The sequence below is a fragment of the Pteropus vampyrus genome, unplaced genomic scaffold (genome assembly GCF_000151845.1).
Source record: "Pteropus vampyrus isolate Shadow unplaced genomic scaffold, Pvam_2.0 Scaffold111, whole genome shotgun sequence".
NCBI classification, from domain to species: Eukaryota; Metazoa; Chordata; class Mammalia; order Chiroptera; family Pteropodidae; genus Pteropus; species Pteropus vampyrus.
In genome coordinates, this window is record NW_011888892.1 from 1,378,880 (window position 1) to 1,406,809 (window position 27,930).

The 27,930-nt window shown below is 40.4% G+C and overlaps 1 protein-coding gene and 1 pseudogene across 1 annotated transcript; both read left to right on the plus strand.

Annotated features, from left to right (window-relative positions):
- Positions 1-459: 459 nt before the first annotated feature.
- Positions 460-25,357, plus strand: ABRAXAS2 (abraxas 2, BRISC complex subunit). The gene is made up of 9 exons (XM_011365465.2): positions 460-575; positions 4,265-4,355; positions 9,374-9,410; positions 11,565-11,631; positions 16,957-17,147; positions 18,219-18,338; positions 18,820-18,904; positions 20,446-20,560; positions 22,494-25,357. Exons 1-9 carry the CDS (start codon positions 477-479, stop codon positions 22,961-22,963), a joined length of 1,275 nt encoding a protein of 424 aa, XP_011363767.1. The 5' UTR covers positions 460-476; the 3' UTR covers positions 22,964-25,357.
- LOC111743331 lies at positions 17,235-17,353 on the plus strand (annotated as a pseudogene).
- Positions 25,358-27,930: the final 2,573 nt, after the last annotated feature.

Below are 27,930 nucleotides of genomic sequence, written 5' to 3' on the forward strand. Positions count from 1 at the left end.
TTCTAACCACTCCCAAAACACTGTCCATCATCCCACGTCTGGGGAATTGTAATACCGCTTCCTCTCTCCTCTGGCACTATATACTTGACATTACAACCAAAATGTCACATGGAGTTTGAAATCATGTTACTTCTACATCAAACCCAAAACCATACAATTGCTCGAACCATCTCCCTCCCTCCTTTCACTCTTGAGCATGGCCGATGTTGGCTTTTAACACTAATAGTTTTATATGCAAAAAGAAAAAATGGTTTGCGCAACTATAAAAGTTATACAGAAGAGGCAATGTCTGGGGTGTGCTGAGTGCGAGACCCACGGGAGGATGCAGTGTGGGAATCGTTCTGATCGCCTCAACCTGCACTTCTCAGCCCTCCTTGAGGGGCGCTCGGGCACGCGGGCCTCGCCCTCGGAGGACTTCATTTCCCAGGATGCCAGTGAGCGGGGCCGGCCGGAAGGCTGCGTGCCCTCCGCGGGGCATGATGGGGGAGTTGGAGATTTCCATCATGGCGGCTTCCATTTCGGGCTACACCTTCAGCGCTGTGTGTTTCCACAGCGCCAACAGCAACGCCGACCACGTAGGTGCCGGGCCCCCCGCCGTGGCTGCTGGGGCCTCCAGCTTCCGTATCGGGCCAAGCCGGGATCACTCGCGGCTCGCCCCCTCGGGCTCCCGGGCCGGCCCGAGGGTCTAGTGACCCGGGCTGCTCCCGCCCCTGGCGAGCTCCTGCTGCCCGGGACTCTTTCGTTCCCCGGATGGGCTCCCTCATTCGGTGCCTTCTGCCACCCTACCGTCCTGGGACAGCAGTCTCCGGTTTAGCAAAGCTGTCCCTGCCGGCTGCTGGCAGTGTCAGGAGTCGCTTAGTGGAAACCGAGCGCCTGCCCCTCCCTGGGTGTCAGGCTTCTAGACTTGAGAGGGGAGCCCGGGGTCGGGAAGGAGCCGAGGCACCCAGCCCCACCCGCTCGTCTTACAGGTTGTCGTGGGGTGCGACGAGGGAAACCATGGCTGTCACTATTCATACTTGTTAGATATGATCGTGTGTTTTCTTCGCTTCTACTGAAAATGGAGAATTTAAACAGGAGTGGTAGGTGTAGGGTCTACTTGCCTTAAAGTTGTATGTTTAGTTCTTTGGCGAATGTTCTGAGACCGCGGAACTAAGTCACAGTGAAATAGGGAAGTGACAGGCCTACGTATGAGTGATCGGAAATGAATAGGCTTTGGAGCCCACAGAGGGAGCAGAGCCTGTCTGCTTCAGTGTCTTTATTTTTCGGATTGTCTTTTAATGTCCCTGGCCTCTGAATGGAAATTCTTTCTGAAACTAGGTAAATTTTTTTTAATCTTTAAGCGCGTGATTAATTGGGGATTATTTTAAATGATGTTAATAGTGATTTATCTCATTCATTGTGTGTGTGTGTGTGTGTGTGTGTGTGTGTGCGTGTGTGTGTGTGGTGGGGGTGTTGTGTCATTACAAAGCAAAATAATACCCTGCAGAAGAAGGAACTGGATTTGGTTTGATGTCAGCAATCCATTAATAAAAACATTTCATAGAGAGGTGATTCCATTAGTAAATTGGATAGCATTAATGTACCTTTCTTCTCTTCAGTGCTGATGATAGAGATTAATGATAATATACGCAACATGGGTTTTTCCAGAGGCAGCTCCTGTCTCTGGACACTTAAGGCCTTTGATACTGCAGCCAGCTATTTAATAATGTAATGAAGTTCCACATATAGGTGGTTTGCGACACTCCTAGTGTCCGTGGGAGTATTGAATATGGTTTAAATAATGCTTCTTAATCTCTCTAACTTTTGGAGTGCCTGATAATATCACAGTTTATGTATAAGACAAGATTATTGTAAGAAGTTACCTGTTGAAAAGTGGTTGGTTTTTCTACAACTTGCAGTGAGATGGCCATGATGCTTGGATTGTTACAAATTTAATTCAAGAGCTCTCTGTTTACTATCTGTGCTGTGCCAGATATGGTGCTAGACTTCATGGAAATTTTCACCAATGACAGTAGTTTGTAACTGTATTGTATAAAAACCATACATGTTTATATTAACCTTGCCACAATTATATATGTGGAATACTTTAAAGTAATTTCAATTGTATTTCAATTTTATATATTTTAAAGTTGAAGAACCAAGAATTTGCCTTTTTAGTTCATTCTGGTTTTGTCCAGGCAAAAAATTAGTTTAATAGAGCTGGGGTTAGCAAACTTTTTCTATAAAGCGCTACATAAATATTTTAGGCTTTGAGGGCCATGTGCTCCCTGTAGCAACTACTCAACTCTACTGTTGTAGGGAGAAAGCAGCCACAGACAATAAATAAATTAGGGTGACTGTGTTCAATAAACTTTATGCACATTAAAATTTGAATTTTACATGTAAAATTTTCACACTATGAAATATTTCTATTTTAATTTTTTTCAACCATTCAAGAGTGTAGAAAGCGTTCATTCTTAGTTCGTGGGCTGTACAATAAAAAGCGTTAGGCTGGTTTTAGCCCAAACACTGTAGTTTGCCTACCCTTGGTATAAAGTAACAGTGGCTCAAATAATCCCAGACCAGTAGATAAATAAGCGTTCGTTTTATACTTGGCTTTAGAATGTCTTGACGTCACTGTTGATTTTTTCAAACTGAGGACTGCGATAGAGTTGCCAGGTAAAATAGAGGACACTCAGTTAAATTTGAATTTCAGATGAATAATAATTTTTTAGTATATTATTACATTAAAAATTGTTATTTGTGTGAAATTCAGATTTAACTGGGTGTCTTGTATTTTTATTTGCTAAATCCAGCCATTCTAGACTGGAACGCTAGGAATCTTAAAGTCTTAGGTACTGTAGGAACTTTAATTTTTTTTCCACTTTGATTAAAATAATTTTTTTAACCTATTACAAAGTTTCTCTTTTGTAGTGAGAACTCATAACTGAAACACTTTTATAAGATAAACAAGCTTCTTTAGTCAGTGTTTCTCAAACTAGTAGTCAGAGATGCTCCTTCAGGCCTGAGAGAATTTTTTTCTAAGGGGATCTCTATATTACTCAATTTCGAGAAATGCCCTGTAATGGTGATTTGGGATTTTAGGAGACTCCACTCCCCTAATCCAGTACAAAACTGTGCTATAAAAGCATCTGTCTCTCCTTCCTCACCCCCTCACATTCTCTCTTTAAACGGGAATGTTGTTAAACTTCTTTAATTGATTTGAATGATCAACCGAAAGTAGAAAGGTGTATAGTACAGTGCGTTGTTTCAGCCAGTTTATTCAAGCAGTATTTACTGAGCACCTTCTATGTGTTAGACATTGTGCTAGGTGCTGAGATATAGCAATGAACGAGCATGAAGTTCCTGCTCTTAGTGGGGGATAGGCCTTTATTTATTTATATAAATATGTAATGTGGCATTTAGTGAGAAGACTAAGAAGAGAGAGAATGCAAGGTAAAGGGGCCAGAGTGCCTGGCAGATGCTATTTCCATTGCATTGACCAGGGAAGCAAAGAATCTAACGAAGGGAAGGAGTAAGCCATGTGGGTATCTGGGAATGGAGGTTCCAGGACAGCCTATGTGTTTACCCTCTGCAGGGAAGCTATTTTGACATTTAGGGTCCATGTTCTCCAACTGCTTATGGTGAACATGACAGCAAGTATCAAATAGTAGGTTATATGCTGAGTAATCCAGAATTGATTTTGGTAGCATATGTTCTCCAAAGGTGTAAATAAACTGACCTCTGCATTTATTAGAGAAAACCTTTCACGTGCATGATAGGTTTTATTTGCTGAGATTCTAATTTCCCACACCAGCCTATACAAGAGCAGTTCATTGTGCATTGTGTTAACTTCTTTATCCTTTTATCATTAGTAGTGGTTTTGTTCGTTTATTTGTTTGGGTTTTTTTTGCAGCGTTTTTTAAACAATGAAATTGTATGCTGTTTCAAGAAAAGAAGCGTGGAATATTTCTGCTTCCTGAGCTTTTTTGACATTGGTTATTATACTTAGTAGCATTAAGATGATGAATTCACTCTGCTCGTTTTTACTTTAACAAAAAACAGGGAAGACTTGAAAGGATTAAGATAATATCTCATCTTGTATGGAAGCCTTTTTTCAAACAGATTAATAGATCTCAGATTATTTTAGTCTTGTTGGTTTATGGAATAGTAGTTTACATGGCAAGCGTATTTGTATCATTGTTAAAATTATTATAAAATTCCTCTTAATTCCAGTGAAAGTCATCAGTACTCTTAGTCTGCAACTCTTCTTTCTTACCTTCAGGAAGGGTTTCTGCTGGGAGAGGTGAGACAAGAGGAAACGTTTAGCATCAGTGACTCACAAATTAGCAACACAGAATTTCTACAAGTAATTGGTAAGTTTATCACTGACCTTAGAAACGCTTTTTTGTATATATACTGTTTGTTTGTTCTTCGGCCCTTAACCAATTTTAATCTAAAGGATTAGAGTACATAGACAACCACTAAAATCACAATGCAAATTGTTTGCACTAAGACATGATCTGAAATGTTTGTATCAGTCATTGTAAACATATAGCGAATCGCGGTAGGTTTACGTATTCTATAAAGCTCTCCTTTATCTACTAATTCATGTGACTTTTACTGAATTGCTATGTGCTGTTGCACTTGATGGTCTCTTCAAAACCACTGTGAACCTCAAGGTTGCAAAGTAGGCTGTCCCCGTTGTCAGTGTCACCTCATACCGTACTGAAAGGATGTGTTACGCTGCTGCTGCTTGGAGGGGTCTGGCAAAGATGTTCACTCTTGTTTACGTGAGATATTTGCTAAATCTGTACAGCCTTCTGAGGAGTAAACTGAATAGTCGATTTGGGGGAGATTATGGGGGAGACAAAGGACTGTCCACAGATGCGCTTACCCGCTTCGGATCAGCCTTCTTTTCATAAACAGGGGTCATAGTCCTTTCAGCCGCACGTCGAGCACGTCACCAGGTAGCATATCCTGATTCTCAAAACACAGCGAGGGACATTCGTTTGTTTTTGCAGCCAGCAGTTATTGAAGTGGGAGGCATGTGCTAGGCAGTGCGGGGAACATCCAGGTACAGCCCTGCCTTCCAGGAGTGCGGGGAGAATGAGACAGGTGCACACACAAACACCAGACTGTGCGCGATGAGTCTGTGAGGGAGGGACAAAGGAAGTCCAGGAGTCGGAATGAAAGTCCGCCAGTGGGTGAAACCAGTAAAGACATCATGAAGGAGGTGAGCTCAGGGCCAGTGGGCGGTGCATCTGGAGGAACACAGCAAGGAGCGCATCAAACATCCCAGGGATCTGGCCTGTTTCTGTGACTAAAATACAGTTTATGTGATGGAGAGTGGTTTGAAATACTGCTGGAAGGTCAGGTCATGTTGGGGCCAAGTCATCACTTTCAAGTCTGTTCTGATAGCCTGGGACATGAATTGGGAGGCTAGGGTGAGGCTTGAGGTGGGGCTAGGACTGGGAGAAAACGATCAAAACTGTAAAGCCCACTAGCACAATACCGACTTGTTAAATAAAGACTTGATACATAGGGTGCAGCTGTTCTCTCATCGAGGTGGTGTTTTGTTGTTGTTTTTGGGGGGGTTTTTTTGCTTAATTCTTTAAAATCTTAAAATAGAGAATTTGGTTTCATTGGACATCTATGTAATTACTTATTGTTTGCAGTTAGGTTTTCAAAATTAATTTGATAGATGAAGGTTAAAATGCCAGATGTAGTTAACTGACAGCAAGCCATCAAGAAAGAGCACTCTTCTATGGCATGATCACAAAAATAGCATTTCTGATGAATATTCTAGCTATTTTTAAAGAAATACAATGCTAAAGTAATTCCAATTTTACAGCATACTGTACTGATTCTTTGATTCATAAACCTTTTGGTTCTTGCAGTAAATGCCAGTTTCCGTGTATTGTAGATATGAAGAAGTACCAATCAATAGAATTCCAGTTAATACAGTGCCACGACAACCACCTTTTGCTGTGCAACCTTTAATTCATTAGCTACATTCAGTTCATTGTTTGAAAGGATTATGGATCTTATGGTCAAAGTGTTTACTAGTATTGTCTTAAGTATATTTGTTATTGTAATATTTTTATTTTAAAAATAAATACATATCATGGATTAAAGACTTAAATGCAAGACCTAAAACCATAAAAATCCTAGAAGAAAACATAGTAAACTCTTTGACATCGCTTTTAGGAATATCTTTTTGGATATGTCTCCTCGGGCAAGGGCAACAAAAGAAAAAATAAATGGGACTGTATTAAACTAGAAAGTTTTTGAACAGCAAAGGAAACCATCAGCAAAATGAAAAGGCAACCTGTTGCATGGGAGAGGTATTTGCTAATGATATATCTGATGAAGGGTTAATACCCACAGTACATAAAGGATTCATAACAACTCAACATCAAAAAAACCAACAATCCAATTAAATGAGCAAAGGACTTGAATAGACATGTCCCCAAAGTAGACATACAGATGGCCAACAGACACATGGAAAGGTGCTTAACATTACTAATTATCAGGAAAATGCAAATCAAAACCACATGAGATATCACCTCACACCTGTCAGAATGGCTATCCTGAACAAGGCAGCAAACAGCAGTGTTGGCAAAGATGTGGAGAAAAGAGAACCCTCGTGCACTGTTGGTGGGATTGCAAATTGGTGCAGCCACTATGGAAAACAGTACAGAGATTCCTCAGAAAATTAAAAATAGAATTACCTTAGGATCCAGCAATTACATTTCTGGTTATTTATCTAAGAAAAATGAAAACACTAAATCGAAAAGATATATGCACCCCTATGGTGATTGCAGCATTGTTTGCAACAGCCAAGATATGGAAGCAACCTAAGTGTCCATCAGTAGATGAATAATAGAAGTGTGTGTGTGTGTGTGTGTGTGTGTGTGTGTGTGTGTGAGAGAGAGAGAGAGAGAGAGAGAGAGAGAGAGAAGGAATATTACTTGGCCATAAAAAAGGAATGAAATGTCATTTGCAACAACATGGGTGGACCTAGAGAGTATTAAGTGGAATAAGTTGGACAGAAAGAGACAAATACTGTATGGTTTCACTTAGATGTAGAATATTTTTTGAAAATGAACAAACAAAATGAAACAAATAGACTCATTGTTGTTTGATGGTTGCCAGGGAGTGAAGGGGTAGAGAAGATGGGCAGAAAAGGGGAAGGAATTAAGTATAAGCTTCCAGTTATAAAATGAGTCGTGAGGTTGTAATATACAGCATAGGGAATAGAGTCAATATTGTAATGACTATACACTGACAGATGGCTACTAGACTTATTATGGTGGTCACTTCGTAAGGTGTATAATAAATGTTGAATCCGTGTTGTACACCTGAAACTAATATAATGTGCGTCAACTATAGTTAAAAAATAAATAAATCCATATTAGAAAATGTAAACCAAGGACTCTGAAAAACCTGGATTAAAAGGCCAAACATAAGGCGAAGTGCCAGATGTAGTGTGAAGAAACTCTCTGGCCTAGCTTACGCTCCAGAATAAGATGTTTTAGATTAAACTGACCAAATTTATTATTTATTGAGGATATCTGACTCCATGCACAGACAGCTTTACCTGACTCTATACAATAAGGGGGACTTTATAGAGAATATCACATTGCGAACATGAAGTATCTGTGTCTTGTTTTGCGTACATATCAATTGTAAAAGCTGTGCTAACTCACTTGAAGCAGAGCCATCCGTCCTCCGCTCTAGGGAGGAGATGCTAGAAGGATCCTGGGTTAATGAGATGATGTAGCAGCAGTTACTGGAAAGGAGGGAAGGGGGAGGAGAGGAACCGCTCAACTCACCCAGCGGGAGAAGCATGGAGAGAGATGAGCAAGACCAGCAGTACCTCTCAGTGGGGAGCTGTAAGGAGTGTGTGCAGAGACCCTGGATGTACACATGAAGAAGATTCGACCGCGTGCTTGAGCGGTGGAGGCGTGGGCAACTCCAGGACTGCAGACGGGGCTGCCCTGCCTCTGCCTGCTCCCAAAGGTCCACCTGTCAGCTGAGATGCCCGCCAACTTCATTCCTATCTGCAGCTTTGTCATGTTAGAGAACGTCACCCTGTTTTCTCCATGGAGTCCTTAGTTAGATATTGCAAAAAATCTCATATGAAAAAGCTTTAACTTCTTTAGGAAATACTGCATGATGTCTAGAGCGTATCTGTGGTATGCTTCTAATCCAGGTTGTAAATCATGAAAGAAGTTTGCTGGGGCGGCTTGATGACGGGAGGTGTATTCAGAGTTCAGAATTTACTCTAGAGATTTTGTTAAGCAATATATTCTTTCCTTTAAAGTAGAGATGTGTTTTTTCTTTTCCCTGAACTCTAGGTAATGTTTTTGCTACATTCTAATTACTAAAATACCTCCTAAATAACTTATGAAGGAATACTGTATCATTTTTGGTGATAAAAGAAGGAACTGTTTCTAGATGAGGTTTTATTTGTATCACTATGTCAGCAGCTGTGCCAGGCAAATGAACTTTTCTTTCCTGTGGAAGCATTGCATCTGTGCCCGTGTTTTGGCAGCATTAACAGCAGTACAGATGCTAATTGGCCCATGCCTTTTAGGGTTGTGGTTTCATTTTAATTGAGTTAAAATTGTAGCCTGTAACTCTGGGCTGCGACACTTTAAACAGCAGGTAATGAGTTGCTGTCCAGGAGAATGTTATTAATAGAACTGAATGGCTAATTAGTCTCATGGTCTTATAATGCGACCCAGACCCTAAGCCCCCTGACGAGCTTGAAGAAATTGTTCACTCTGGTTAATCACCAAGTGCAATCTTTTCAGAAACGGTTAGGATCTACCTTATAAATAATGGTTTCCCTCAATGCTGGCCATCTTCGAAAGGGTTAATAGACTTTCAGAGTTTCCTTCTTTCCCCTTCAAACCACCTGGCCCAAGTTGTCATGAGTCGTTAGTAGGTTATTGATGTCAGGGTGGTTAGGGCCCTCTCCCCAAGCTGTCCTCACAGCTTTTATCCACCTTGATTAAATGCTTCCAGCCAGTGGTTACTTTTTCCTCTTACACTTTGTTTAAATAGGTAGGATTGATAAGGGCACACAATAGCTACATGTTCCTGAATAAAAGCTTTCAGATGTGGGCTCACCAGACAAGGACAGATGGAAATAGGACTCTTGTTCTCCAGTTTACTTTGTTCTGAGAATGTGTACCTGAGTCGAAGTGTGAAGAAGGCACACTGCCTTCATGTGTACACAGCACCTACTCGGGAGAGGAAAACTATCTTTTATGATCTAAGATTTTGATAAAAAAATAAAAAATAAAAATAATAAAATCCTGGGCTATTTTATAGTTGCTTGTATTTCACGTGGTTAACTAAGATGTATTTTCTCTTATTACAGAAATCCATAACCATCAGCCTTGTTCAAAACTTTTTAGGTAAGCCACATCCTTCTTTGTAGCTTTTAGTTATTAAAAGATTAATTGATTGAAAACTAGTGAATTTAGGCCTGTAGCTGATTGTGGCTTAAAGGGGCATCCAAAATCACTTCTTTATTGAGGGCCTGTGTGCATGCGGCACTGTTAGGGTGGGAACAGGGGAGGTGTGAGTCCCCGATACTTGCGGCCGAGTAGACATCTCGGCCACGGTGATTTGGAATGGACGCCTTCCCACTATCCTCCCTAGCAAGGGCTCTTCAACCACAGGGAAGGAAGGGTCACATGGAGAGGCAATAGTTTAAGGGTGTTTCTTAAGAGGAATTATAAATGTTCAGTATTCAGCTTTAAAATGTAAGGAAAGAGAACGTAAAACTTTCTTTTTGTGTTTAAGTTAATATATACCAGTTGCTTATTATGACCAGCTAAAGGACAGAAAGAAAAAAATGGGAGGAGAGACATTCAGAAGGGAGAAAGCAAATGACAGAGACACGTGGAGATATGGAGGTGAGAGAGAAAAAGGCCACTATTTCCACCACCCAGGCCTTCGCCTTCCGTCTTAGCTCCAGACCTCTCCAAACCCTTTACCTTGTGGCTGGTGTGACGATGTTAGCTCTGTGTGTCTTGAAACCCGCTGAGGCCCTGTTCTGCCCTCCCAGAAGCCAGACCAGTACTTTCCTTGCAGTGCTGCCCACACCGGTTCAAGTCAGCATTCCTGGTCAGCACTTCCTTCTTGAAACACCTGCCAGCTCCTCGCTCCTGGCTGTCCCTGCTGTGTGTTCCCTGCAGTTTTCACCTTGACCACTCACCCCTTCTCAGCTGGCACAAACACCCAGCCTCCTGCACCCAAGAGCTGCCGGGGACTTGTATCATATTCACTACCCTCCCCGACACACACACACCACTAGCCTCTGATTATTGCAGAGGATTGTCATCATGGAAGATGACTACCTGTGGATAAGGCCTCAAAGTAGCCAAGAACCTCATCTCTTTTAAATTTACACAGAACCGAAAGAAGAATGGGAAGACAAACAACCAGCGGTTCATTTGGGGAGACCCTCAGAGCACATGAAATGATTCAGTCCCCAGTCCTCACAGTGCCTCTGTCTGGTCCATTAAAGTGTCCGATTTGGCCCTCACTGTCCAGAGCTTTGCCAAGTGTCCTTGCCTTGCCCTTCTGAGGAATTCTATAAAACACTGTCAGCAAAGTCATATCAGAAAAAGAATTTAAGTTTAAATCATAGGCTGGTAATTCTTAGAGCTAAAAGAAACCTTAGAAATCATCTGTCTACTCCAAACTCTTTATTTTGCAAAAAAGGACATGTAGGCCAGACAGGTTAAGTGACTTGCTCACGGTCATACAGTGAGAGCTGGAGCTGGTATCTCCTGACTCCTGGTTCAGTGTTTTTATTGTATCCTGAACTCCTTCCTGCCTCATAAAGCCTGGGCTTGTGATGGCGAGGAGGGGAGGAAGGGTGGCATTCCTAAAATCGTGACCGCACGTCATTATGCCTGGACTGCTCACCACCGGATCCTGGTTAGATTGGTCTGTTTTAGGGCTGAGTGCTTTCAGTTTGAAGCTGGCCAGACCTGGCTTCAAACCTGCCTCTTTTATCTACCAGCTCTGTGATTTGGGGAAGCTGCTTAACTTTAGTGTCTTTACCTACAAAAATGGAAATCAAACTGGTTGACTTTTTTGGGCTGAACTAATACCTCCTGCACTGAGGCAAGAATGAAGTGAAGTCACGTGACAAAACATGCCCCTGAGTTTTTTGTTAGGCATTCAACAAATATTCATCTCCCTTCATCATCTCTCAGAAAATGAGTTCCTGTGTTCTATTTTTTCATAAGTAATTCATACTTAGAAACAAGGAAAAGATGTCACAGGTGTTTGAAACTATGTATTTTATAATTACTTGCTATCAGCACCTAATACCCTTTGAATGTAACAGTCTCTTGAGTATTCTTTGATGCCAAAGATGCCTTACATCAGTAAAGCATTTAGATTGATTTCTCTTTATATACCTATTAAAATAAACAATTATACCTTTACTACCAATTTTTGGGGTTAGATGACCCATAGACACATGTAGCTAAGCATATCCATGTCACGATACCATGTAACTTTAATACAATTTTTTCTCTTTAACAAAACAGTTTTTATGACTATGCAAGCAAAGTTAATGAAGAGAGTTTGGACAGGATTCTTAAGGATCGGAGAAAGGTATGTTCTGTTTGTTGCCCATTCTGATCTGAAATTGCTCCTTATCTCATCGCCCAAGCTTAAAACCAGAAAGGAATATAAATGGAACAATGCGATTCTTTGTTAATATATGAGAGTTCTGTTACCTTGAGTAGATTCTAAAGGGAAATTGCAGGTGTGAGACAAGATTTACAATATAGCAATAGAAAAAAATTAGATATTTATAATATTCCATTACGTAAAAATCAGAAGAAAAAAATGAACTAACACAAAAATTAACAATAGTTGAATTGACTCTGGGTGGTTCTACTTTGTGATTTTAAAAACAATTTTGTAAATATTTAATACATATGCATTAATTTAACAATTTTTACTTCAGTACGTAAATTCCAGAAAAATAGATCGGTCATCAAACCATCACTTGAGGAAAAAAAGTACCAATAAAAGTTTTCAGCTTTTCAAACAGAAAACAAAATGCCTTTGTTTAGAAGCAAGTATCGTAAAACTGCTTTTACAAGATTACCTGTGGATGAAAAGGAGCGTGGCAGTGTGAGACGTGGTCCCTAAGGTGTCTGCGGAGGGGCCTCAGGGTTAGAGTGCAGTGTTCGGGACCATCTCACTCTCGTACCTCTGTCGGATGGAAAGGCAGAGAGAAAAGCGGGTAGGATGACAGGAAGAACGGGCAGTGTGGGGCGTAGGTCGGAAGAAAGGACAGAAGGCTGTGTGTGTTTTAACAAACTCAGGAGGTTCTCTGCGTGGCAAGGTCAGACCAGCTGCCCACCTCCGTCCCCTCCTGGGAGCTAGAGCAGCCGCGAGCATTGTGGGCCAGCTCTTATGTTTCAGCGACTTGCCCAGAACCATTCGTTCTGGGATCTCTGAACAGTCTATCCTTCCTCTCCCGGTGACCGCCATCCTCCTCTTCCCATTTATTTTCACAGTTTAGGTAATGAATCTTTATTGTACTTTCTTAAACTAAAATTTGGTGCATGAAAATTCTTATTGGAGCACAGTTTTCTAGAGGACTCACTACACACAGTTTTCTAGAGAACTCACTTCATATTAAAAGTACCAGAAAGCATTTTTTTTTTGAAATAGATTAAAAACTTTAAAGTGAAAAAAATGAGTACAGACTATCAAGGGGAAATTCTCTCTCTCACACACATCCACAAATGGCTAAGAAATAAATGAAAAGATGTTTAACTTCCATCAGGAAAGGCAGAGTGAAACGATGTGACGCTATATTTTTGCCCATTAGATTGGCAAAGTGTACTCGGATTGCCGACATCTGGTGTTGGCCAGGCTGTGGGAAGCGGTTGGTGAGATGTAAGTCGGTGCAGACATTTAGGAGAAGAGTTTTGCTACAACAGAATTTTAAATATGCAGTGCCACCTCTAGGAATCAGGCCCAAGGAAATAATAATGACATCTGGGCACAAAGATATGAAAAACTGGCATTATTGGCCACTTCAGCTCTGTGCCAGGCTGTGTTCTAAGCATTTTCCAGGTAGTGACACATTTAATCCTTGCAACAGCTCTAAAGTAAACATTGCTGGTACTGTCGCACATTTTACAGTCGAGGCAGCTCACATTAAGTAACTTGCTTAAGGCCACCAGCAAGTAACGGTGGAGTCAAGGCTTAAACCTAGCAGTCTGACCTCTTAATCCAGTGTACAGGGATATTTGTTGCAACTTTGCTTAATAGTGAGAGTCTTGAAACCAATCTAAGTGTCCACCAGTGGGGAATGAGTAAGTACATTATGCCGTTACCTCCATACTATGAGAAATGAAGCAGCCACTAAAAGGAATGAGAGAGGTCCTCGTATCATGACATAGCGATCTCTAATGTTGAATGAAAAAACGAAGTATTATAATGTGGGCCTATTTTATGTAAAAAGAAAAGTCTGAATGAGTGTTTAAATATATAGAAAAAGAGCTGGAAGGAAGTCAACCAAACAAAAGTGGATGCTTTGGGAAAGGGCATGCTGCTGATGAAGGGAGACTCGATTTGGTGGGTTTTTTTCAATTGTATTTTATAATTGAAAAGAAATGGAGAAAAAGACTCCACTACGTTAACTACTGTGTAGTTTTTTTCAGTAGTAGATAGGGATACATCTCCGAATTAATTTGAGGATTTAAAATTAGATTTGTTTTGCTGACACAGGAGACATAGGAGAGCAATCGTAGGTTGTTATCTGGAGTTAACTTTGCTTTTCCTGGGGTAAAGATTCTCAAAAAAGTTAAAAGTTGGTCTGCAGTTTTGATTTTATAGGATTTTGTGCTAAAACAAATGTTTATATTTTCCTTTGCAATTAAAAGTATGAAGTTTTTGTTTTAATTTACTTGGAAATTATGTTTTATTTTCCATGGTATTCGTTAAGAATAGGAACTATATTTTATATTTCAATATATTTCCTTTGGCAACTTATACATAATATAAACTCTTTGAGGATTTTTTCCCAGAAATCTAAATTTCCAGTACAAAAGCAAAGATGATGTATAATCTTTAGATGACTGAAAAGCATTATAGTTGATTCTAGTTTGGGTTTTTTTTCCCCAGGAAAGGTACAAAATTGTGTCTTTACCTCAAAAGGATTATTGTACTACCTAAAAAGGTGCATTTGAAATGTTAGACTTAAAAATACATGTGTACTTCAAACAGTACCTGGCATACAGAAAATATTTTAATTATTATCAACTCTTGAGAAAGTGATGATGGGAACTTTTCAAAGATTAATTCTTTGCTAGGCAGGCTTCAAATCTAATGTTTAATTGAAAATTGTAAGAATTGAATGAAAACTTAGTAAGTTGAACTCATATAAAATAGTAATTTAAAAAGTTCTCTGAGTCCTACAATTATCCATTAGAAAACATAAGCTAATGAAGATTTTTGTCACAGTAGCATCTAGTACATAAAATATAAAGAAATAGCTTTACTAAAAAAGTATGACTCTCAAATATAACATTGCTAAAACATTTTTAAAAATATACGTTAGGTTTAAAATAGAGGCTAATGTTTTCGATATGAAAATCCCCCAGTAGGTACAATGTGGCTGCTTGCTGAATTACTGCTTTGGCAGAATCCACATTGTGTTTAGAAATTGACACAGCCTCGGGTTTGGGGCTAAGGCCAAAAAAGCAAGTGAGAGGAGGATTTACACCTTCTGGAAGCATCTGCTGTGAAATAGATAATGGTAAACAGAACTGCCACCGTAATTTTATCGTAAGGCCAAAAAGAACACAACCTAAAAATGACGAACGTACCCAGTATTGGGGATCATTGCTTTGGCTCCAGAAAATGTAAGTGAATGCTTAGCATAGAGAGCAGGGAGGAACATCTTTGTGAAAAATTATCTGAAACTTCAGCAGAGATGAGGTTTTAGGGAAAGATATCCATAATTTTTCATCATGGCCCAAGCATAGCTATCAAAAATGTGCTTTTTAGCATCAGTGACCTAGTTTTTAGTAGCTTTACAACTAGCTCATTAGCTATAAAAATCTAAAAGGTAGACTCATAGGTGTCACAAATGTGATAAGAATGATGGGGGCATCCTCTTTAGTAAATATCAAATAAATAAGGTGATTACTATCAGTTGATATCTAAAATAAATTTATAAGCCTCCTTGCTTCTTAGAAAATACAATGGAATAAAACAATTGAAATCAGCATACGTGAAAAGCATCCAGTAGCCACTTGCAAGAGTCTGTTAGCGTGTGTTTCATAACAATGGCCAGTGTGCGGAGCACTGCTCAGCCTTCGCAGGGACACAGACGGGGTACGGGACACAGACGGGGTACAGGACACAGACGGGGTACGAGACACAGACGGGGTACGGGACAGGCCCATGCTACGGAGGTGCTCCCTCCCATGTCAAGCGCAGAGTCTTGAGACGTCAAATTTAACACGTTGTGTTCTCAGACACCAGGAGCTCTAACCAGTTGATAGTTTTTCTTATCCATTTCTTTTTTAAGGAAAACTATTTCTCACTTTTTATGACCACCATTTTGTGACTAATGTGGAATTTGTTTTACAGTGGAAAAAAGCGGGCTCCATATTTTGGCCGTCACTCATTAGCTTTGTGACTTTGGACAAAACATCCCTTTTATAGGATTTATAGTGTCAGTAATGTTTGGGTTTTCTTTTTATTTAAAGAATATCAGAGTTAATTGTTTTGCTACAGTTGGAAGTCACGCTTTATGTTCAGGCGTACCCCTTGAGGGCAGGCACTCTTTCTCCCTTGTAGTTCCTTGCAGTGAAACGAACTCAGTGGAGAAAACGCTGCTCACATCCCAGGGTGTCGCGATAATCAGTGAAAACAACGTAACGCTGTTAGCTGGGGGCCGGGCACAGGGACTCCCTTCCTTCCTAAGGTGCCAAAACATAATCTGAATCTACTGGTAATTTTAACAGTTTAACAATTTTATCACTAACAATTTTAAACTACCTTCACTTCTTAAAACAGGACTTTCACTGAAAGAGTTTATTTCAAAGAAAGAAGCTATATGGTTATTCTTCTAATAAAGAATCATCTCTACAACGGAGATTTGCAAATTTTAGTATGTGCAAGAAAAAACTCAAGGGACTTATCTTTAAAGTCCTGGCTCTACCTTTAGAAGTTCTGATTCTGCAGGTTCAGGTGGGGCCAGGAGCTTCTTAGCAAGCTTCCAGATGTCCCTTAGGCCATCTGTCATCCAGATGTCCAGCAGACCACATTATGAGAACTATTCTTCCAGAAAACATATCAGTTTAGTTCACTCAGCCAACTTAGGTAACCTGTAGTTAGGACTGACGAAGCTAAACTATAAAAAACGTATTTTTTGAGGTATAATTGCCACACAGTAGACTGCACATTTATAGTGTACACTTTGATAAGTTTTGATGTACCTATACCCCCATGAAACCATCATCATCGTCATCATAAGATAATGACCCTGTCTGTCACTGCAAAGTCTCCTGTCCCTTTTTCTAATCCCTCCTTCTCGCCCCTCCCTGGTTAACCACTGATTTGCTTTTTGTCACTATAGTTTAGTTTCCATTTTCTAGAATTTTACATAAATAGAATCTTCTGCACATCACTTTGTTTTTTGGTCTGGTCTCTTTCACTCAGCATAATTATTCTGAAATTCATCTGCATTGTTGTTTATCCCTTTTTATTACTGAGGAGGAGTCCAGTGTGTGGCCCACCACAGCTTGTTTACTCATTTGCCTGTTGATGGACATTTGGGTTGTTCTCAGTTGTGAGCTATTGCACATAAGCTGCCATGAACAGTTGTGTACCCGTGTTTGTATAAATACCTTCAGAACGAAGTTTGTAAGATTTCATGCAACTTTTAATACTTTTTTCCTTTAGAAAGTTATTGGGTGGTACAGATTCCGGCGAAACACGCAGCAGCAGATGTCGTACAGAGAGCAGGTCCTCCATAAGCAGCTCACCCGCATTCTGGGGGTGCCTGACCTCGTCTTCCTTCTCTTCAGCTTCATCTCCACCGCCAACAATTCCACTCATGCTTTAGAATACGTTCTCTTTAGACCAAATCGAAGGTAAAGAAAGCATTGCCACCAACCTCACATAAACAGGAAAGATGTTGGTAAAAGTAGTTGAGATATATGACTTTGAAAATGTGTTTCGTCTACGGCCATGCCACCCTGAACAAATCAGATCCCGTCTGATCTCGGAAGCTAAGCAGGGTCGGGCCTGGTTAGTACTTGGATGAGAGGCCACCTAGGAAGACCAGATGCTGTAGTGTAAAAAATAAAAAATAAGAGATTGTAAGCTGACAAGGTCCTTGCAATCTGTGAGGTCAAGCAAGAGTGCCTTGCCTAAAAAAAAAAAAAAAAAAAGAAAGAAAATGTGTTTCATAACCTCTTTAAAGAAAAGCTTTTATAATTCACTTTTAGCTAGTTTTCTTTGTAGTTAGGGAAGGTATTTTCCTGTCAGTTAGTTGAATAAATTAAAATTGTTTTTGAATCAAGAAGCATTAGCAAGACATCTTAATTATACATAAATTCTTACAGGAAATAAACAGTTGGGAATCATCATTTGCTTCACCGTAATCCGTTATGGAGAAATACAGTTTTATTGCTCTAGAAGTCTGATTGTAATTTTAAAACAGATTTCAAAGACAAAATTGTAAAATTGATCCACCTACTGGTTAATTAGGGTTTTGCATTGTGAACTTGTTAAAGCAAAAAAAAAAAAACCTGTGATTGTGGTAAACAACAGAAAGGTCTCCCTCCGGACGTTCACTTGCAGTGGAATAAATTAAATTGACATTCGTGAAAGTCACTATTCATTGTTAAATAGCCATTTGCAAGATTTCGTTAATTAATCAGTAGGTATTGAGCACTTACAACTGTCTTAGTACTCAGCCACTGTAGGGTGCAGAAGGTGTATAAGACATGGCCTCTGCCATCAAAGAGTTTACGGTCGAGTTTCTACTTTAAGGAAAGGGCAAAAAGCTGCTAATTCCTGCGTCCCTGGGTTGTCTGTGGAAGTAGGTGCTCCGTGCGGCCTTCTGTTAGTTCACCAGTGCAGACTCGGCCTCCTGTGGCCAAGACTCGTCCTCAGGCAGAGCAGTGCCGTTAACGTGATCCCTTCAATCTTCCCCGCAGGTTTAATCAAAGGATATCCCTTGCTATTCCCAACCTAGGCAATACCAGCCAGCAAGAGTATAAAATGTCTTCAGTGCCAAATACTTCTCAGAGTTATGCCAAAGTTATTAAAGAGCATGGGTAAGTGGCAAGGTAAAATCAAAAGTTTTTGTCATTAATATTTAAAAGGTTTATGGAGAAATGTGAAGTTTAGTATGACTGACCTTGAAAAATGTAGTGAGATAATTCCCTAGACCATCACTATATGTCAGAATTTTATTCTTATTGAAAACATAGTTTACTTTAACATTACTTTTTTTTTTTATCATTTGCCACAATTTTTTTTGTAATTGATATGAAAGTTTGGATAGAGTATGTGTATTTCTGAGGTTCTAATAGTTAACTGGAAAATAGATAGCTTTTTATTGTTTTTGCCGTCTTAGTCACATGGGTTCTCTTTTATCTCTCTTTTATAATTCTAGTGGTGTGGGCGTTATTGTTGAGACATTGTCACCTTGGAATTGCAGCATTTAAGTATTAGGTGAAGGTAGAAGTAATAGGAAACTGACTTTCAGATTTATAGCAGTTCTGATAACTGTGACTTTTTTCTTCTGTCTTTTAGTACTGACTTTTTTGACAAGGATGGAGTAATGAAAGACATCAGAGCCATTTATCAGGTTTATAATGCACTTCAGGAGAAAGTGCAGGTAACTAATTTATTTCCTAGTTTTCATCTTATTTGTATTGCCCAAATGCTTTTAATTCTACGTTAATTTTTAATAATCTCCCAACTGACAAATGAATTGTGGTCCACAAGTCAGAATGTACTTTCCCAAAGTAATATCAGATGTGTAGAATAGTTATTCATGGCCTGCAAAAGCCTGTCTCATTTTGTGCCTGAAGTACAGTATTAACATTACTATCCTAAGTACTTGTGACCCCATTTATAGCAGTGTTTTTTCTAGGGAAATGTATCCGAGTTTAAAGAAGTGTTGCTAAGAACACAGCTATCTCAGCTGTCTGCTAAGTAGAGACTCCATCAAAAGGCAGCCAACCCCGGCAGCCCTGCTTCCTGCCTTCCAGTGCCCTCACTTTGCCCCCGGGGCCTCCATCGAGGGGGAGGATCCCAGTGGAGCCCGTTCATTCTTCGTCATTCACGCAGCAAATATTTATGGAAGCATCTCCTACAAGCCAGACACTGAGCTAGGTGCTAACAATACTTTCCCACATTATTTTCATCATCCCTGATGCATTCTTAGGAGTAATTTGCTCTAAAACCCTAAGAACAAAAGAGGCTTTGAGGACAAGGAGGAACGTGGTGGAGCTGAAGAAGCCCTCCCGGGCCTGGAGAAAGCTTCGCTTTGAGGAAGAAGGCCCCGAGGAGTAGAGGGAAGAGTGAAGGCAGCCACTGAGAAAGAGGAAAGCAGCCTGCGGTCAGGCTGGGGCAAAAGAAGAAAGCATCCGACAGGCAATTTCCAGTGTCAGTGTCCAAATTAGGGTCATGGTATGCGTAGCACTATCGGGAACTTTATTCAGGCTCACTGGTGACCGGCTTGCTTCTGGAGGTTTCTGGTATTTCTCCTATGGAAGGAATGTGCGGTGAAATACAGCTTTTTGTCCTGAATTCCTGACCATGCTCTTTTTAGACTATCAGCACTGTCCATCGGGCTTCTAAGTGGCCATTACACATTTCACTACCAATTGAATCAGGCCTGCTCTCAAAACACCGTCACGTAGAGTGCCTGATACGCGTGGTTAGAGTACACAGACGTAATCTCAAATACTTATCTTTTATTAAAGCTTGACACTAAGACTTTCTTTTTCAGCTCTCCCTAATTATTGATATTTTCTGTGAATTAATCTTTTTGTGTCATGTGAGTCGTGATTTCTGGTTATAAATTAAACTCGAAAGCATCTCATTCCTGTCTTTTGTTTGTCCTCTGTATGTTAGACTGGTATCAAAAATTCTCTTCATTTCAATAAAAATGAATAACCCAGGGAAAATACAAATCTTTCCCATCGTATACTTATTTTTCAGGAATTCATAAGCTAAATAGCATAATCATCTTAACAAAATTAAGAAAGCAAGCCAGAGAATAAGAACAGTACTTGTCTGTTGGACCTTCGTAGCTTTGTTCTACCTGACATGCCTACTTTTTTAACTCGATAATGTAATCAGTGCTGTAGTTATGGAATGCCTGCTGCTTGGGTTCGAAACTGATTGTTCTTGTTGTCGTTTTTTCCTCAGGCAGTGTGTGCAGATGTAGAAAAGAGTGAGCGTGTTGTTGAATCTTGTCAGGCAGAAGTGAACAAATTAAGAAGACAAATCACTCAGAGGAAAAATGAAAAGGAACAAGAAAGAAGTGAGTTTCTTATTAATTTCACCATTCAGTATCAGAGAAATGTCTGGTTTTAAACATCAGATTATACAGTGAGTTACATGAACCCTTCTGTGCTCATTGAGCCTCAAGTTAGGCCATTTGGGATCAGCATCCGCTGGTCTTCCAGCTTCCAGAAAAGAAGTACTGTTTCTTGGTATCCTTCTCAAGTCTCTGAAACTGAAAGAAAAAGACCAACAGTAGAAAGGCTGAAGCAAGTTGGAAGAAATCTTAGGACGCGATTGATGCAGACCGGTGCCTGTGTTGATTGCCGGGATCTGTTTGCAGTGCATGTGATGTTTCTCACGGAGTCACCTCTGGCCCACCTTGCACGTAGGGCTGGGGCCTGTGTTCACACAGCCACGTAAAGGCACCACTTAAAATGGTTTTAACTTTATATTTGATGCATTGCCAGGGTCACAACAAAGGCTTTAAATGTCTGTTTATTGGTAGCCGTGAAGGAATGGATGCCATTAAGGTAAGGAACCAGCTGGTTGAATGAGAATTAGGCCCAAGAATCTGTTAATTCCAGCATGGCAACAGGCATGTTTGCTATAATGCCACCAGATTTAACATTAGTAAGTAAAATTTATAAAATGTATGGCACATGATATCAAGTGTAAAAGAGAGAAAGGTGTAGCAAAGCTTTTCTAAATTAATAAGAATATTTGCAGATAAATTTAAATGTAATTTATATTCCCAGGTAAGTGACATCTTGTTCATTTCTACTGTTATAGTTTTCTAGAAATAAAAAGAAATGCAGACAGAGATTTATGCACAGGAATGTTAATCACAACTTTATAATTCTAAAATCTTGGAAAGAACTTATTAGAATAGTTGAATAAACAACAACAGAATAGTTGAATACATTTTGGTATATCTATGTGGTGGCATATCGTACAGCCATCGAAGTGACTTTTTAATGACATGGGATAAAGCCCAACGTATAATCTTAAATGAAAACCCTAAGATATAAAACATGATCTCAGCTATGTTTTAAAACCATAAGTGTGTATATATATATACACACACACATACATGCACACACACACAAAACATACAAGGTTGGATAATAAAAAGTGGAGTTCCAGAAAGAAGTGGGGGCCTGATACCTAAGGTTTATGTTTTCTTTTTTAACCCCAAATCTTATGCTCTTTTCACGAAAATTCTGTTATTGGGGTGATAGAGTTATTGGCTATTTTGATTTTTTTAATTCTTTTCTAAGTTTTATAAGAGTATGTAAATGTACTTCAAAAAACTTAGAGGCTGTAGACTCATAGATATGGGGCTGCTTCAGAGCATTTATAAAAACATGGTGAAATTATGGCCTAGTACCTGGAAAAACTGGCCACCTGACAGAGGGCTCCTAAACTTTTAAGGAGAAAGAGGTGTATCCATGTATTGTGACAGGTAGGTAGTTGTAAAGAAGTACGTTTTTCAACGTGATGTTTGTCAAGGTAAAACCCCACGTTCCAGTGGCTGCCGAGGGCCATGAGGAATGTTTATTTTACCCTTCCGTCCTCACCGTATTTGAGCACAGTCAGCAGCCAGTGAGGGAAATACCGCAAGATTTGGAGTTAAAAGACTTGCACTTTGAGTATCAGGCCCCCCTCTAGCCATTCCCTTCCTGAAGTCACTTAATCTGTTGGAACTCTGATTTCTTTGCCTACGTAATGGAAACAATAATTAATGACAATAATACTTCCGGAGGCTGTTTTGAGGCTTAAATGAATTAACTATAGAAAAATATTTCGTAAATTATGAAGTACTCCGCAAATGTAAAGCAATTAGTAGTCATAATCAGTTTCACCACTTTGTTGCTATTTTCCAGAATATTCAGATTGACTGTTTAATGCATTGAGATGCATGGCAGGAAAAATATAGGGAGTGTTACAGTTTTCTTCTTTTTTTCACCCAGGATCGCAGCAGGCGATGATAAGCAGACAGGTGCCAACCGAAAGTCTGGAGCCAGTGTTCAGTCCTCGGATGCCCTATTCTGGGTTTGCAGCTGAAGGTAGAAGTACACTTGGAGATGCAGAAGCCTCTGACCCTCCTCCCCCTTATTCCGATTTTCACCCAAACAATCAAGAAAGTACTTTGAGCCATTCTCGCATGGAAACTAGTGTCTTTATGCCTCGACCTCAAGCCGTGGGCTCTTCCAATTATGCTTCCAGCAGTGCCGGACTGAAGTACCCTGGGAGTGGAGCAGCCCTCCCTCCTTCCCAAAGAGCAGCTGGAGACAGCGCGGAGGGGTCCGACGACAGTGATTACGAAAATCTGATCGACCCCGCAGAGCCCACTCACAGCGAATACTCACATTCAAGGGATTCTCGGCCCGTGACACATCCCGACGGGGGCTCCAGGAACACTCAGACCTCTCAGATCTAATGGAAGGAACTCTCCGCTTAGCCCTGTTTTCTTAATGGCTTATTGAGAGAGTTTTTTGAGGACTTCTTCTCGGGGGAGAACTGCTTTCTTGGACCCCTGGGCTCCCAGGAGAGTCCTTGGGCACAGAACTTGTAGGGGCCTTGCACCCATGGGCCTCACCTGCGGACGCGGTGGGCAGGTGTCACGACAAAATCATTAAGATAATCAAATTGTCCTAATTCTGGTGCGATTCATGGATGTACTGGTAAATTTAGGCAAAGTGAAACTTAATCAAAGTAGTTTCTGTTCTTTAAAATAAATTGGAAATTAGAGACTAAGCACAATTAGTCTATAAATGTTCTATAAATCAAAAACTTACCTCTTGCACTATCATGCCTTGAAATTTACTTTTTCAAAGGGAAACAAGTTTAGGAGCAGCCTTCAAAGAACCTTCTTTCTATGATGAGCCAAATTCATCTTTGCCAGAAGAGAAATTTTGATAATTCCAAGAAATCTGATTGGAACAAATTGGATATACCTTCTCTTGTCTGCATGACTTTGTGAGATCAAAAGAGAGGGCTTTGTTTCCACTTTTTTCTACTAGCCTGATACGTATTGTCACTTAAAATGGTTGCCTTTAAACAAAATGTAGAATACTAATTACCAGTAAGTAATCATCCAAATAAGTATGTCATAAAATAAATTACTTATTTTTCTTTTGTGGAATTACAGTGACTGCTATGTTGCACTAGCCACATTTATGGTCTCTGTTCTGGAGTCTTAAATGAAGGACACACAGCAGCAGGTAACAGAAACCAGTTATGTTCCAGACCTGCGTTTCATGACGAAGACTCCAGACACAGTGGATTTAGCTGAGTTCAGACGTTAAGGGACATAACTCATACAGATCTTCTGACAGGTCCTAGTGTTAGTTTTATTTGTGGAGGAAAGACATTTAATAAGCTGTTTGAGAATCTTGGTTAATAAAGATTCATTTTACATCTGAATAACCATACTTCTTTTAAGTTGGCATTTGGAAGATAATTGTGGAATGTGTAGAGACTTCCTGTTGGGATGCACTTATATTTTTATTTAATTACTGCTTGTTTTCTAGTTTTGCCCAGAATGTGTGAAACCACTAAAGACATTCATGAGCTTTTTAGGCTCTTGGTTAGGAAATGACAAAACCCACTGTTTATGTTGAGGTCAGCCCGCGGAGTCAGTGCTTTGAAAAATCAGGAAGTTGTCAAAGAGGCTTAAAATCCAGGTTCTGGAAAAGTAGTTTCATTTTACAGGAGAGTTTACTCACTGAGCTCCAGTTCCGATGCTAAATTAGACAGCATGATACGGACTGAAAAATGAGACGCGGAAGCTGCCATCCTTCCCGACGCGCTCCGTGGGGTCTGTCCTACCGCTCTCTTCGTCCTGTCGGCCGTACACCACTGCCGTTTGGTCGGAGTGTTGCAGGCCGCTTCATCTGCAAACGCGTTCCAGTTGTCAGCGACCTACTAACAGCTTCAGCACCAGGATGGATTTGATTTTGTTTTGCGTGCCATTGCCATCTCCTCTGTTCATGTTTTGACATTCAGGAATATATTTTTATTTTTATGCCATACTGAAACCTACAATGTATATCTGACAAAGCAGTTAAATGTGACAATAAAAACTTATTTAATCATGGTACCACTGTTTTCATGTCTGTCTCAACACCTGACAAGGTCTTGCCTCGTTTCCTTCCTTCGGGCAGTTCTTAACAGACTTCATACCGTTTTTTAAAGGGCATTAAAACTCATCTCCATGTAGATTTTTTTTTTTTCAGACTGGTTTCAGGGGAAATCCAAAAACACAGCTTCCTGAAATGTTACCACTGGTTTCAAAAAGAATGTGTTGCGTGTCAAGTTACTAAGGGAATTGAGTGTCAATGGAGAATAAAATGGAATTTTTCCAAGTTCCCAAAAGATATCTTTCACATAAGACCCTCTGAGATTGAAAGTGATTCAAGACTGGAAAAGGAGAATTCGGTGCTCTGAGAGTGCCTTGGGACTCATGGAATTGCCTCGGCTCAAGGATCTGCTGGCGAACGTGTATTCCAGATTCTGCGGGAGCTGTTCCCGTTAAGTGACGTGTTCCGAAAGCCAAGGTGGTATTCTGTTTTCGGCAGGACTTTAAAACTTGGATCGTAGCCTTTTAAGATTCTACTCTCCATCTCTAACTGTTTAGAAGGCTGGATTCTTTTAACTTAGAAGTCTGGAAGTGCTTAATTACATGTTGTAATTGGTTTTTCTGGAGAAGGATCAAAACAAAAATGGAAACCTCATCCGCAAACATTCAGACCCTAAGGATATGTATTTTCAAATTCCAGACACAGTGGGGGGCAGTAACAATAACTGCTTTAATAAAAAAGATTTCAACCCACTGTCTTGTGAATGCATATTTTAAGGAGGTAAAAAAAAATCTCAAGGAATGTTAAAGAGTATAATAGAAGTAATGGTTATTAACTATTCTGGTTTGCCTTGACTGTGGGCTTCAGTTAGTTGCTGAAAGATCTTCGCTCTTTTACAAGGTTCTGCTTCATCCTTTCCCACAACAAACCTTAATTCTGCTAGACAGGGAGCCTGAAGGCAATTGGTTCTGCAAATGTGGTGCTAATAAATAATGGAAAATGTTTCCTTTTCAACTTTATGACAAACAGATTTGGGAAAAGATCTGGGACTTAGCTAACTCTCTTTCTGCAGTGATTTCTTGTGGTTCCCTAAATAAGGCAGGAGAGTCAACACAGAGGATACGTCCAAATTGGGCTACTCTGGGGTGGCTCTGACCCCCAGCGACTGGAGGATGGGCACCCGCTGGCAGTGAGGACCTGGAACAGAAACAGGAAGTTGTCCTCTCGACTGCCAGAGGCTACCCGTGATCCAGAATGTCGTACTTAGAAATGGCCTTCTATTTGTGCAGAGACTTAGCAAAAGGAAGTCCATTACAGCATTTTTCTAATAGCTCCCCCCGCCTCCCCCAAAAAAGGAAATTAATGCTCATGACAGCAAAATGGTTAAATTTTGGTACACTCAGAGAAGAAACAGTCTGCAGCCATTAAAAATACCCAAAAGACTTCTCAACAGGGAAAGATGGTTTCTAGATACTAAATGAGGAAAGCCAGGTTTTCAAATAGTATGTAAGGTATGATCTGATTTTTTTTTTTTGGTGGGGCGGAATTTTATGTAATTTTGCTGTCGACAGAAAACAATCCGGAAAGATACCAAAGTGTTAAAAGCATTGTCCCTGGATCTTGGCAATGTGGGTGATTTTTTTTCATCCTTATCTGCATTTTCTAATTTCTCTGCAATAAGGATTGGTATAATAAGAACGGGTAGGGGACTGGCTACGTGAATTATCATGTGCACATCTAGAGGAGATTCCGGGAACATTTATGATTCTCTGGGTCTCTTCCCCAACACACTTCCAGCTTTTCAGATTCGTAACCAGTGGGAGAGCAGCCTTGATGCTGCTCGCTCCCCTGCATGAATTTTTATCTCATTTCCAAACAAAATCACGTACTTAACGTTTTGTTTTGCACTGATACCGATTATTTTCCCTAATCTAGAGCCAATTCAACTTTTCGTAGTTTGGAATCCGTTTCCTAAATTTCCAAGAAGCACTTAAAAAATGCCTTCTGAGATTGAAAGTGATTCAAGACTGGAGCAGTTATTTATGATATTTTTCTCAGGCAAATGTGCTTACTACAACATGGATTTTTGGAGTCAAACTGTAAGAATGATTTCCTCGATCTTGCAGGTAGCTGCAAGATTTGTGCGTGCTGCTTGCTGTTGTCCTTTGGTGTGGTGTCCTTCCTGCTTGGGGAGCCTAGTAATTATATTAATTACTAGGAAGTATAGACTTGATAGGCCAATCCACACACAAACAAGTCCAGAAGGTGTTTGATTCCAAAGCAAATACATGCTTGCTTGAAACGTTTGCTGTGACCAACCAGTCATGGGCACTGCGTGGGGGAGCTGCAGGCTCATTAATCTTGAGTGACTAGAAACATGTGGTTTTGCTGTACTAAAATGTGGATCATTCAAAAGACCATTCAGACAGTTTTGGGGTGTGGGTATATGGGAGGAATTCGAGGACAATAACCACTTTCTAGAAATGCTAAGTCCAGGGAATGTCCCTGACACAAGCGAGATGGGAAGTTAAGAGAGATTTTATGCAACTTGAATCTTTAAAAAGCTCATCTCAGTCTGTCACAATCCTACTCATTGTTTAAAGCCTGGCTTAAGTGTCACCTCCTTTAGGAAACTTTTCTGACTAACCTGGGAGGACCGTGCAGCCTGAGTGCCTTGCTCAGACCTCTGTCCGATGCCTTGCCCTTATCTCGATTAGCACTCAGCACGTTACATAGAGCTGTTGTTAATATGTCTGACTCCTCAGGAGGATGCCACGCCCTCAAGAGCAGGAAAAGGATGGAGGCATCTCCGAATTTCTGGCACCAGCATGGGCTTGCCATAGAATGGGCATCTAGAAGTATTTGCTACTTGAAGGTTGAATGAAAGTAGACACCCGAATAAAACTGCCCCGTAGATAGACTTGTTCCTAAAAAATTAAGTGATAAGACAAAGATTATCATCTGGGGAGGTTTCTAGTTTGACAGAGTAGTCTGAACCACTCTTTGTACTGAAAACCTTGCTAAACAGCTTCTTACCTAGGCCTGCTGCATAAGAAATGATGCAGTTCACAAGGACAGGCGTGAAGTCAGCATAGTGTAGAGGCAGGACAGGTGCTCGAGAGTCCGGTTTCTACTCAGGCCCCACTCTGCCCTGAATTGGCTGCGCGGTCTCAAGAAGTCTCAGGACCTCCATTTGCTTATCTGTAAAATGGGCTCGAGAATGATGCTGCTTGTCCTATAAGGTGGTTGAGGGAATTGCCGGGGAATGTGAAAATACCTTGGTAAACTGTAAAGCACCACAGTAGCGGTTACCTTACAGCTGGCC